Below are 13,749 nucleotides of genomic sequence, written 5' to 3'. Positions count from 1 at the left end.
ATAGCTCTTGCTCTATTTCATCATAGGGCCACCACCCTCAATCATTCAGATTTTAATAAACATTATGTACCTATTATTTTCTAAGAACTTGAGTTTATGATCTATTCACAGAGACGTGCTAACAGTCTGTAAACAAATATATACTAATAAGCTATACACAGATTACATAGGAAATACAGTCACATTGGCAATACTATAAACAAGATACTCCATTTCTCAGCTCTGGGCAATCACTTTGATGGCCCACAATGCCTCAAAAACTCTCTCTCCTATACTCTGACTATTCACCTCTTCCACCTCCTTTAAGTTCCCACTAAAATTCCACCTTCTATAGGAAACCTTCTCCAAATCCCTCTTAATGTCATTGTCTTCTCTGTTTTGATTATTTCTGTCCTTTTACATAATTCTCCTTTGATGTACTCTTTAGAGCAGTTGATATCCAGTTTTACTGTCCTTACTGTTTTTTCTTTCACACAAGTCCTGCCAAGATGTCCCAGAGATCTGAAATATTTTATCTCCCTCAGGCGTCAGAATCCCTACTTACTTTTAGAGCTCATTTCATTTATCACTCTGATCTTTGGGAATTCTCATTATCCTGCAAGGTCTAATTAGTTTTGGAACATATACCTCATCACTACCTCTGATTAGAGGGTGGATCCATGAACTAATTCTTCAACCTCCATTTAAGGAAAGATCTAAACAAAATATCTTTTCATTCCCCAGGCAGACTCATTCACTTTGGCCTTTTTTGGTTTCTTCCCCATGCTTTTCTATCTTGTGCTGCTGAAATTCCTTTTCCAGATTTCTTTTGTGTATTGTCTTACCATTCATTAGACTATAAGCTCCTGAACAGCAGAAATTTTTTTGGTAGTTGTATATGAAAGAACTTAAGGGCGTAGTGCATGACATATAATTATTGACTATTGGTTCTCTGTAAGAGTTCTTTTCTCATCCTGCCAACTTCTAGTAGTCCCTCAAATAACCCATTATTTGTTTTATGCATATATGTATATAGTATCTTTCCTGTCATGAATATAAATCCTTTGATGATAGGGATTATTTAATTTTTATTGTTGTATCTTCAGTGCCTTGCACAGTAATTGAAATATAGAAAGTACTAAATAAATTGAGATTGATTATCTGATTCGTCTACCCTATATTCTTGCTAAAGTGACATACTTGCTTTTCCCAAGACTTGACAATGTATCAAATGCCTCTGTCTTTATACAAGATATCTCTCTTGTCCGGAATGTACAATACCAAGTCCATAAATTTTATAATGCAGGAAACTGAGATCCAGAGAGGTTAATTGATTTGCTTAAGGTGCACAGTAATAAAAGAAACCCCCATATTCTATCTCCAAATATATTGCTTTCCCCACTATACTATGAGTTTAGGATAGTAGATTAGTTTCTTAAATGGACAGAAACTAAAATGAATTGCCTCTGTTGGCTTCTTCTCAGTCTATATTTAAGAAAGTTATAATTTATAGTTTTCAAAAGATTCATTTTGCATTCTGAAAGCTGTCCTCTTTTTTTTTCTCTTCACAACTGATTGGCCCATTTAATATAACACAATGGTGTATTCAGCCAAAGGCACATAGAATGTCCTTAGGCTTGAGAGTGGCATATTAATTAAAATTATTTTTCAGGATATGTTCATAAATTCCTCTTAGTCAATTTTGGATTCTGAGTACAATGACAATTATTGTTGTTGTTAAAATATTTTACAATTATGACTATATTTCAATTTTATAACTGGGCTAGATCATTTTTTAAGAATTCCATTTCTCTATTACTCAGATTTTATTTATATGAGGAAGTCTTCTAATATGAAATTGGATGGTGTATAAGATGACTCCTCTTAATGAAGCAATTAAATACATAGAATCATAAGTAAGCAGGGCAACTTGCATATTTTAAAATAGTATAAAAATATTACATCCTAATAGTTGAATTCTGGCCTTGAACACCACAGGAAATTATTCTAAATCATTCCTTGTTTAAATATAGTAGAGGTATTCCTATATCCTATGTGATTCTACTTGGAGATGGAGAGTACTTTAAAAAAAAGTCTCAACCACAGCCTCAGGCAATATAACATTAATTGTCAATGTCTATAGGCTGTGCAGGGCAGGTAGATGCTACAATGGGGATCTGGAGACAGTAAGGCCTGATTTAAATTCTGATCTCAGACAATTACCAGCTGTCTGACTCTGGGCAACTCACCTACTCTGTTTACCTGAGTTTCCTCATCTGCAAAATGGGCTAGAGAAAGAAATGGCAACTCATTCTACTATCTTTGTGGAAAAAACTCCAAATGGGTTCTCATAGAGTTAGACACAAATGAAATGACTGAAAAACAATAGCAGTTGTAAACCAATGTATTTAGGTCTTTCCTTTCAATTATTGGCATTGATTGGATACCAGTGGAGCAGGCCTGAATATGTGGCCAATCTACTCCCTTTTCAAAACAAAAGTCTTTCTTATGACATTCTATTTTTTTTTTCAGTGTGGCTTCTCCTGACCAAGGACCCTTTGGGTGACTTGCAACTTTAATTCTTCTGAATTTATTCCATAACTTGTAGCCATGCAATATCATTAGAAGAGTAATTATATTTAAAATATAAGTTTTATTTTCTGGGTAAAGTTTGGAATCATTAAAGGTGCTATTCCCTTTACCAGAGAAAATTTTATCTGCTCTCCTATTTAATTCTAACTCAAATAATTAACCACAGAAAGAGTACATTCAAAATCGTATTATATATATTTTCACACATGCATATGTATAAAGTCATATGTAATACTTGCATATGGATATGTCAGAATCAGAGCCAATAAACATTTACTAAGTTTCTATTGTGTGCAAGGCACTGTGCCAAATGCCAGGGACACAAAGAAAGGGATAAGACAGTTTCTGCCCTCAAACAGCTCACAACACATTAAAAAACAATCTGAAAGTAAGGATTGTTTGGGGAGGGAAAGCTACATGAATGCACCCTGCTGTCAGGGTGAGAAATGATCTGTGGTAGTGAGCATTTCAGAGTTTATTTCATGAAAAAATGAGTTTCTGGAAACCACAAAATTGAAGAAAACATAATATATACAAATATATATTCATTCAGTCCAGTTTTGCTATGTGGCTAGTTAGATTAAATTCTTCAATAATAATGAATCTCATTTAGGAAGCTCTTCAATCTTTTACATTTCACAAAGTATAATATCCATGAATGGGTCTATCTCGAGAACATTATCATGTTCATATAGGGAATCTAGTTGCATTTGGCTCTTGCAATGGACATTAAATCATCCAAATATATTGAGAGTCCACTTCTCAAAATAATCAAAATTTTGTTGCTTCTAACACATCCTCAGAGTAGTCCAACTGGTCACATCACCATTGTTTGCTTTAGTGCTTCTTTATTTTTTTTGCAAAATATTAGGGATTTTGAGATTGGATTCCAAATGATTTACTGTAATTAAAAGAGAATTTCTTTGAAATATATATGTAAATATTTTCCAAATTTTATGTTTCTAGTCTTTTCACTTTCATTTTTAAGTCCTTTTAGAATGATTTGCCTTAATTGAGTCTCTTTTCAAATATTCTGTAATCTTTTCTTTCCTTCTGCTTCATCTTATTTTTATGAGAAGATATTTGTCATAAAATCATTCAATTTCCTCTTTGCAAGATATTATGAATGAGTTTATTCTAAACCAGTGTTGTCCTTGTCTTCCACCTCTGATTTTTGGCAGTAATTTCAAGTATTTGTTGGCTGGGATAGTTTCTAACCATTTTTAACCTCTTTCTAGTGACAATTTATTAGAATTGTCCAATTTCTATAAGAAATAGTGAAAAACTATATTGATATCTGTTATTTTATCCATTTCCCTCTTGGTTTCATCAGTTTGTTTAATAGTTTGAGTTAGAATTGCCTCAATTGTCTGCCATTTCTTTTCATTTTTATTCTTCTATTTTTTAAAATTTTCATTCATAAGGAGACAGTGGACTATTGTATCTAGCCAATTTAGAATTACTCATATCAATAGCCAGCTATTTTTCCTATTCAAATATGACACTACATATATGACTTTGCATAAAGTCACTTAACAGCCTTTCTCCTGACCTTTATTTTGAAGTCACTGATTATTAAATGGGTCTGTTGTAGTATTGTATTAGAAATGCTATTAGAGTAAGAATAGTAATATACATGCAGTCAGCAGAGACCTGGATTTTAATACTACCTCTCTCAAGATCCCCATATATAAAAAAGGCATATAATTATCTGTAGTATTTTCTTTACAAACTTCTTCTCATGTAACATATTCTTGTATTGTAATTGTTATGTAGTTGTTATCATACTATTTTGATATAATTTGGAGGATCTTAGAAGTTTTAATAGAATTCATCTATCTTTTTAATATCTGTATCTTGCTGTAGGTGTGAGTTCATAGAGTATATTATTTTTATTTTAAAGTTTTTATGAATGCTTATTATAAACAAAGCAATTTGAATAACCAGGGGTCTCATTTTTTTTCTTTTGCCTGTAGATGTAAAACCAACTCTTCTCATTCCTTTAATGTGCATCTCAAGGAATCACCTATGGTCATCCTATTTAGTAACAGCTTCCTTTCATCTTTTGGTTTCTTTTACAATTTAAATGTCAAGATTAATAGACTCTACATTCTTCAGTAATTAATCATTAGACCAAGAAGTTACATTTTGAGTACTAAAATGTTAAAGTTCACAGACCATTTAAAACCTGCAAATTTTAATATCCTTAGTACCCCCTTTCTACCATTCTAACAACATATTTTCAGAGATGAATGGAAACCATTCAGAACTAAGGGCCATTTAAATTCTTGTATTTGTATGAGGGGTTGCTACAGTCAAATAATTTACCACTAAGTGGCCAGTCTCATTCTGAGTTTCCCTTTCGTTGGTCCTTGGAAATGAGTTGCTGGAACTATATGGAAAACTTTTCTTTCACTTAAGTTCTTTCTTTGCATAAAGAGATATTAGAGTAAGACTTGGAGCAAATTATAAGGAAAGGAAATGTGATTTAGGCATTCTCATTTTTGGTATCAGTAGACTGAATAGAGCAAATAGGAGCTGTTAGAATTGCATATTATATTTTCTCATCATTTTCCTTTTTCCTCTGATTTTTTGTTAATTTCAGTCTTTGCTCTAATATGATAGTGGTTTGAGTGAATACAAACAACTGGTAGAAAATTTGCTTTCACTTTATTAGCCAATTTTTTCTCTTTCTTAAGAGTCAATTTAATGTTTGGTCATAACGTTTTCAGCCTGTTATTTACAGTGTCTAATTACATAAAAGAAAACCTTATAGATATACATTCATGAGGTTTATGAATAGTGCATATGACTTTGGCATTTTTATTCCTACCTTTATTTGTATTGATATTGTTCAGCTCTTCTCCTAGTAGGCCTAGTCAGTGATAATTAGAAAAAATTCATATTTAGAGCACCAACAATTAAATTAATATTTATAGATTCTTTTAAAATAATGTCAGTCTTAATCCCCTCTGTTGCCTTTTTTTGGACTGCCATGATTACAGTTGATGAAGAAGATTACATAAGATCAAGGACAATTTTTTATTTTCTATAGTTGCATAGTTTATTGAGACCAGAGAATCTAACAATTAATGATCAGCCTTTCAGTCATCTGTTTCTCTAAGTTTAGAGAGGCTCAAGGAAGCAATGTAAAGTAGTGGATAGAGCTTTGATCCTGGAGTCAAGGAGGTTTGAGTTCAAATATGGCCTCAAACATTGACTAGCTAAACATGTGACTTTGGACAAATTATTTAACCTATCTCTGTTTCAGTTTTCTAAACTCTAAAATGAAGATAACAATGGCACTTACTTCACGGGGTTGCTATGAGGATCAAATGAGAAAATATCTGTTAAGTGCTAAGCACAGTGTCTGGTACATAGTAAAGGCAATATAAATACTAGTTATCATCATCATAATTATGATTGTCTTTTGCTGCACCCATACTTGAAGACTTTATAGTTTGGACCTGACACAGTTTGTGTTCCATCAGTCTAACCTTCAAGAACCCACAATCACCTTCACATCATGAAGAGTCTTCAGAATAGAAATAAATAGTATAAAATTAGTGTCATTTAAAGAAATTTCAAAAATACATTTTCTCTCACATTTATTTTTGAACATTTAATCATAGTAATAGATACATTAAGACAGGAAGCATGGTGAAAGGAGAGAGAGTTCTGTCCTGGGAAAAAGAAGTTCTGAGTTGTAACTCATGCAACTCACTTTTGTGTAAATTATTAGAATCAGATTCGTTGGCTGTGAAATGAGGAGGTTGGAATAAATAATTTCTAACATCCCTTCCAGCTGTTAGCATTCTACAATTGAATGATTCATTGCTCTTGTACAACAGGAAATCTTTTCAACATGTACTATATTCTTCTGACATACCTCTCTTAAAGTATGAAAGTCATGCTAATAGCAGCTTGTTATTTTCCTAGGTGTTTTAACAAGTTATGGACTATACATCGATGGTGTACTAATGCAGAATTCATCATGCCTCACCTATTATGCTCATGGATTTGCTCCTTGGAGTTTGCATTCTTTCAGAGTCCAGGCATGCACAGCCAAAGGTTGTGCTTTGGGGCCACTGGTGGGTATTTAAATTTGTCTCTTAAGAATGTAATTCTTGGTGAATGGCACTGAATGTCATAGTAAATGGTAATGGCTCATTCTGGTCACTACTATAACCCATAAGGCAAAATGTGACATTTTATAAACCTTTTCTTTTAGCAGTTACAAAGGATTTGATAGATCATCATTCTGTCCTATTCCAAAACTACAGATAGGTTGTAGCCTCTGTGAAGGAAAGAATAAAACATGCACATTAAAATTAAGAAGAGATAGCAAGTTTAAAGGCCACAAGTGTAGCTTAACCTACTTTATGTAGACAAATATAAAGAAAAAGTATAATTAATAATGGGAAAAGGTGAAGGTCTTAATAAAGGGAACACAGTTGAAGGGATATAATTGGCAAAACATAATTATCTTAACAAAAAGCACACTGATTTATAAAGCCAGAGTGTTGATCTATTTTTAAAAACAAACTATCATATTAGTTTAATAAAGAAAGCCAAGTGTACAGGATTTAGGATTATGTTAATATCAGTTTGTGACATCCGAAGAGAAGAAATATGAAAATTTAGATGCTAATCCCTTCTTATCAACCATTAGCAATTATTAGAATAACAAAAGTATTTTTTTCTTTCATAACACAATATTTTTTACAACTAATAACACTTAATGTTTAACAGAATTATACCTTTTGGATAGTTTTAATTTGTTTCTATTAAATTTTGCTCCTTTAGATTAGTTTTAGATATATTTTTATGGATATTTACTATGACTATTAGTCATTTGACTCAGTCAAGAAGTCAGTGTGCTAAGTCCTGAGAATTAAAAGAAAGGCAAAAACTCTATCCTTGCCCTAAAGGAAATCATATTCTGATGGGGGGACAACAGATAAAATAATTGTTCAATAAAGATATGCCTATTTCTATCTATATGGAGTTATGACCAAGTATCCAAATTGTGGGGAAAGAACAGTGCTGCCGATTACCTGTGCATCCTTTGTCCAAATTGTTTAAGAGAATTGCTGACTTGATATTTTGTGTGATGACATGGGGAGTAGAGTTGAGACACATTCCTGAGGAAAGAAGTAAGCCTCTCTTCTACAAAGTCTTCACACCAACTCTACCCCTTAGAAAGAACATTATCATTTTCTCTACTTGTCCAGGTTCATATTCTACAGCCAGTCTGTGACACAGGGCTGCTCTTCCTTCAGCTATCTTGCTTAGGAGTCAGTTTATTCAGTGTATTTGGAAGGCAATCACATAATAAAAAGTATTGCCTATAATAAAGATTCACTATCCTCATTATATAAAATATAGTATAAATATTGCTTTGAAAACTGATTTTGAGTTTTAATTATTTGCTTTTTTATTTCTGATCACACTTCCCATTTTCTTTTCATGATGAGTTGCTTTCAATGTGGCTAAGGCATAATCTATCCATAGAGTAGCACTGTAGACTTTATTACCATTAAAGATTTTATAACTGAGACTATTTTGTGATGGATATTTATTCTTAAAAGCATGAAGGGCTTTTAGCCAATTTTTTTCTTCTGTTAAAAATCTCTCTCTCTTTCTCTCTCTCTCTCTCTCTCTCTCTCTCTCTCTCACACACACACACACACACACACACACACACACACACACACACATACTCTACAACTTTTTAAGAATTTAAACATCCAGGGGGCAGCTAGATGACTCAGTGGATTGTGAGTCAGGCCTAGAGATGGGAGATCCTACATTCCAATCTGATCTCAAACACTTTGTGACTCTGGGCAAGTCACTTAACCCCCATTGCATAGTCCTTACTGCTCTTCTGCTTTAGAACAAATATAAAGTATTGATTCTAAGATGAAAGGTAAGGGTTAAAAAAAGAATTAAAACATCCAAGTATGATTTTGGCTCTAGAATCATTCCATTTCCTTCATTTTTATTTGTTTCTCTCTAGCCTCAACACATGAAATTGTGACATGTGTTTGAAGTGATAGGAGCTTTAAAGGATAAGATGCTACAACATAGTGTCAAGGGGGAAAATCAAGGAATTGGTTTCTCAAGACTATTTTCCCCACTGATTCACCAAATTTCAGTCTCTATCCTGACTTGGAGTACAATTCACTGCATAAGTTGATCTCCTTGCTACTTTTCTTCATCCTTGTACTCAGTATGCAATCTCTTTTCCCAAGGCAGCAATCCATCTCTAATCATAGGCATTGAACAGCCACATCTTTATTTAGAACAGCTCAACTAAATACTGCCAGGAAGTTAAAGCCCCCATCTTCATTTGATTTCTGAAAGATTTTTATATCTATTACAGTAAAAATCCTGCTCTAAAAATTTTGCATTTCTGAGTACCCTAAATAATGCTAGATAACACCCTCAGTAGTAAACTGATATTATATAAACAGCTATTTTTGCTGCTAATCTTTTATTTAATGTGCCTTATTGATTGATGACAGCAATGCAACTATCTTTAGAAGCAGGTTTTTCTGTGCTACTCTTTTAAGTGTGTGACCAAGAGAATTTAACCAATTGGAGTAGAGTTATACATCTTTGAGAGCACATTCTTTAATGTATACCTCAATGAATATAATTTAAACAAATAATCCATAGCTATATTTTTCACCTTATTGGCACCAACCACTAAAAAAAATTCATTCATTTTATGCAGTTATGATTCCTTCTATTTCTCAGAAAAAAAATTTAGGATGTACCTTTGAAGTGTTTTTAGAGAAGTTTATTTTTCTAAACTTACATATTTAATACTTTTTATTACATCACTTTGTAAATTCTAACATACTTATAAATTTCAAAAACTATTCATATGTAGTTTCACTTTTAATTTACACGATAAGTAATTTTAAAAGACATAAGAAAAAAGACAATGCCATGGAATGGAAAAAATATCTTGGATTTCAAAAAATAAACATGTATAGATCTCCCTTTATTTTTACCATTGCTAATTATTCTAAGTTGGTAAGTGCAATAATTTCCTTCTGTTGTGGTAAAGAAATAAGAAAAGGAACTAAGACAGTTGCTTGTTTGCTTATTTTGAAAGAGAATTGCTTTTATCCTGTTTGGGAAAAGATTCCTTTGTGGTTTATAATATAATATTTCCTTAATGTTTAAAGTTTAGTTAGACTAATGCCTCTATGAACATTATTAATTATAAATAAAAGGAAATGTAACTAACATAAGCAAGAAATAAGCAATTTTATGATTTTAGCATTTGGCAGTATAATTTTGTGCCTCATAATTATTTCTTATGAGTGAAATTCTGTTTCTTCAGATTTACATACAAAATAAGTAACTTTCAAAGGTGTTTTCCCATCACTCTCAAATATTTGAAGGGATATGATTGAGTATTTTGTCATTCATTGGAGTTTATGTACTCTGTATAAATAAAAGGTTCTGTTTTTTATCTGACTAACACATTGCTTCAGAAAATGTTGAATAATATTTATGGACTCTACAGCTTAGTACTCAAATCTGGGCTGACTCAAACATTCTTTCAGCCCAATTTTCCCTAGCTATTTTAAATGCACAGAAGATCATAATATTTAGAGCTAGAAGGAGCATTAGACAACATCCAGACTAATCATTTTATAATTTTGTAAGAGCCTGTTAACACTTACCTCCAGATTCAGCACTGGTCTAAACCTTTGAGCACAAGCAACTTACCTTATCTTGGGTTTAAGTCACCTATTTCAATATAGATGAAGAAACTGAGGCCCACTGAGGTTAAATAATTTTCCAGTGCTCACTCAAGTAGTAAATAGCACCAGGGCAGAAAATCACAGATCTTGTTATATATTTCTGCTTGTATTCTTTCTGTTAACACCCACATATTACTAGACTTTCTTCTCTCAAACTCCTTGGACTTCAATCCTGCTAGCAAGAAAACCAAGCTTATGCCATCTGTGTGTAACAACCATTTTAATATTGCTAAAGGAACTAAAACCTGAATCTATTGAGTAAAGATAGTTGTTCAACACTTAAATTGATTTAGGGAAAGGGAACAATCATTTCTTAAGTTCCTATGTAGCAGGCACTGTGCTAAGTGCTTTATAAGAATAATTTCATTTGTCTTTTTAACTATCCTGTGAGGTAGGTTTTATTATTGTCTTCATTTTCTAATCAAAGAAACTGAAGTAGTCAAAGTTTAAGTGACTAATCCAGGATGACACAATTAATTAATAACTGTCTGAGACCAGATCTGAACTCAGGTTTTTCTGACTTCAGGTCCAGTGTTCTATTTTAGCTGCCTCTGCATATATGTTTCAAATGACATTTTTTCCTACTTAAAACTCAAGTTACTGAAGTTTAAATTTACACAAGGAATTTATAGAAACTGTTTGTGTATGTGTATATTGGTTCATGGAGTCTGTATAACTTCAAACCAACATTTAATTTTTCATACCAGGTAACACACTCACACAAGGCTCAAGATAAAATGTTAAAGGTGAACCTCTCTAGAATTAAAAAAAAAACACTTAAATTTAATGGCCTTTTGCTTGCTTTTTGTTTTTTTTAAATACTTTTTCTTCATTCAAAAGGATTTTTACTCAACTTTATTCAAAAGCCTATTAGTACATTAAAGCTTCTTTTTAGCTTTAATTCCCATTAAAGCTCTGTGTAAATAAAATAGGGAATGGAGAGAAAACAAAGCAAAACTTCCAGTGTGTTTTGGAAATGCAGTTCAATGTATACACAGCTTAAGTAATATTGAGAATTCAAATTTCAGATAATCATAAATGTAATTTTCTTATTGAGAAGAGTCAGAATCATTATACTACAATTCTTATTTTTATATCCTAGCAAACTATTAATAAATATAATTGTAAAATTATAATGCAGACTGTTGGCTGCTTCTCCACATGCAAATACAGTGAAAATTGGGGTTATTAGCCCAATAATTGCAGTTTAAAGATTAATTTGCCTGAAATAACCAGACAATTGAGGCAAACATATTTGGGAAGGGTTGGTTTAGCCACAATATTCTTAATTCTCTATTTCATTTTTTGGTTCAATTATTTTTAGACCTATTTATCTCTAATAAATTACAATAGCCATGAATCTAAACCTGTTTGTAAAGATATCTAAAAATAATGAAACAATGACGACAGTTTTTCAATCAGAGTTATGGCATTTGCATATGTACCTGCTATTCTAATTTCTGATCTCCTTAAAAGCATAAATCAATTCAGCTAGACAAAATACATGAAATATATCACTTAAATTCATATATATTATAAATGATATGGTATATTAATTATATATTATATAAACAACTGAGATTACCTATATAATTTCTATATATATATATGTATATATAAACAACTGAGAGTGTATATTGGCCATAATAATAAAGAAAAAGTTTTGTTTGCTTACCTGGGATTTTCAGATTGGATTATTTATTTTGTGAAGGTAAAATCCTTTTCTCTCAGTATGGGGTTATATTTATGAGAGTAGTCAATAAGTCTTAAAAGGTCATGAAATTATAAATGATGCTTATGAATTTATTTAAGTTAATTAGCTCACATAAGTTAGAGGCTGTGTTGTAGGCGATTGCATACCGAAATCAAAGTCAGGAAGATTCAATTCCTATCTCAGACATTTATTAACCACATGAATCTAGGCAAGCTATTTGCCCTCCCTGTGCCTTAGTTTATTCATCTATAAAAAGAGGGGATCTAGTCTTGATAACTTTCGAGAGCTATTGTACCTCTAAATGTGTGAACCTTAAAATCTATGATTGAGAAAAACAGTAAATTGTGAAACTCTTCATTATCATTTTGTTTCCTTTTCTGTATTCTTTTTTTATAGAAGGATAGCTTGTAAATTATTTGCTATTACTGTCATATATCATTACTATTGAAGGATTTCAGGTCACAATGAAATTGAGTTAACTTATTTTAGAAACTTTCTGGGAGAAACATAGTCCTTTTCCTTACCTCTTCAGTAAAACAAAACAAAACAAAACACAGTAATAATAAAGAGAATTTTCACAATTCTATTTTAGAATCCACATATGTGTATATATGTGGATTCTAACAAACACACAGACACATATACAAATTTTGGGAAGGAATCACCTAGATACAGTTTAGGAGTCTTCATTTGTTGACTTACCGTCCACTTGACTGGGACCATTTCTCCATGCAGAGAAGTAGAAGAGTTCTGTGAACTGCTCTGATTCAGTCAAACTGATTGGGATGGCTTTTTTGATAGACTGGTAGAATCAGCAGAAAGCCCAAGGTAGCTGTCATTCCATTCATACCACTGTATAAACAAATCATGGCATATTAAGTTAGTCTAGTGCAGCAGAAAGTGAATTGGCCTTGCAGTCAGACAAATCTGAATTCATATCCCATCTCTCTACTGCATATGATGTGACTTTGGGGAAGTCATTTAGGTTTTTAGGGCCTCAGTTTCCCCTATCTGTAAATTAAGGAGTTTGGACTAAATGAAAATTTAAGATTTTCCAAATCTGGCATTTTGTGATTATTGGCTGGAGATAGTTATCGAGCATCTGTCTGGAACTGTTCTATTACCATAATACATACAGGCTTAGTCTGATTCAGTGATTATGGGTATAAGGTCTGCCTCAGTACACTCTTTTCTTAATCTGTGCTTTACTGTATGATTATATATGGGATACCTCACTCAGGCTCTTCAACTTAAAGTAAAGTAGCAGGAGACAGCAAACATGGGGTTTGTTTTGATTCGTATGGCAGCATGTAGCACTCAGACAAGCTGCTCCTGTCAAAATAGTTTATTTCACAATAAGGGATTCTCTGAAGAAATATATTCAGAGGAAAAGATGTATTTCTTTCATTCACAAATAAAAGCCAACTTTATATTCACAGGTAGAAAATAGAACAAATGAGGCACCTCCTGAAGGAGCAGTGACAGTATTTGTAATCCTGGAGGGACCCCGGGAAGTCAAGGTCAAATGGGAAGCTCCTCTCTCTCCTAATGGACTTTTGACCTATGCAGTCTTTTTTACTGGGCTTTTCTATGTGGAACAAGGTAATTTGTTTATAATTTTAAAAAATAAACATAAAAATAACTCATTTTGCTTTGAAGCCTCCTTTCTAATCACAGATT

The 13,749-nt window shown here is 32.4% G+C and overlaps 1 protein-coding gene across 1 annotated transcript in view; it reads left to right on the top strand.

Annotated features, from left to right (window-relative positions):
- USH2A (usherin) overlaps positions 1-13,749 on the top strand; it is a 1,059,501-nt gene that overhangs the window by 546,917 nt on the left and 498,835 nt on the right. Inside the window, exons 35-36 of the mRNA XM_044674959.1 lie at positions 6,511-6,662; positions 13,509-13,671. Of these exons, the coding sequence (XP_044530894.1) occupies positions 6,511-6,662; positions 13,509-13,671 (315 nt within the window). The remainder of the gene's footprint in view (positions 1-6,510; positions 6,663-13,508; positions 13,672-13,749) is intronic.

Source organism: Gracilinanus agilis, chromosome 4 (assembly GCF_016433145.1).
Source record: "Gracilinanus agilis isolate LMUSP501 chromosome 4, AgileGrace, whole genome shotgun sequence".
NCBI classification, from domain to species: Eukaryota; Metazoa; Chordata; class Mammalia; order Didelphimorphia; family Didelphidae; genus Gracilinanus; species Gracilinanus agilis.
The sequence above is the reverse complement of the archived record's forward strand: the minus strand, read 5'-3'. Positions and strand labels throughout refer to the sequence as shown.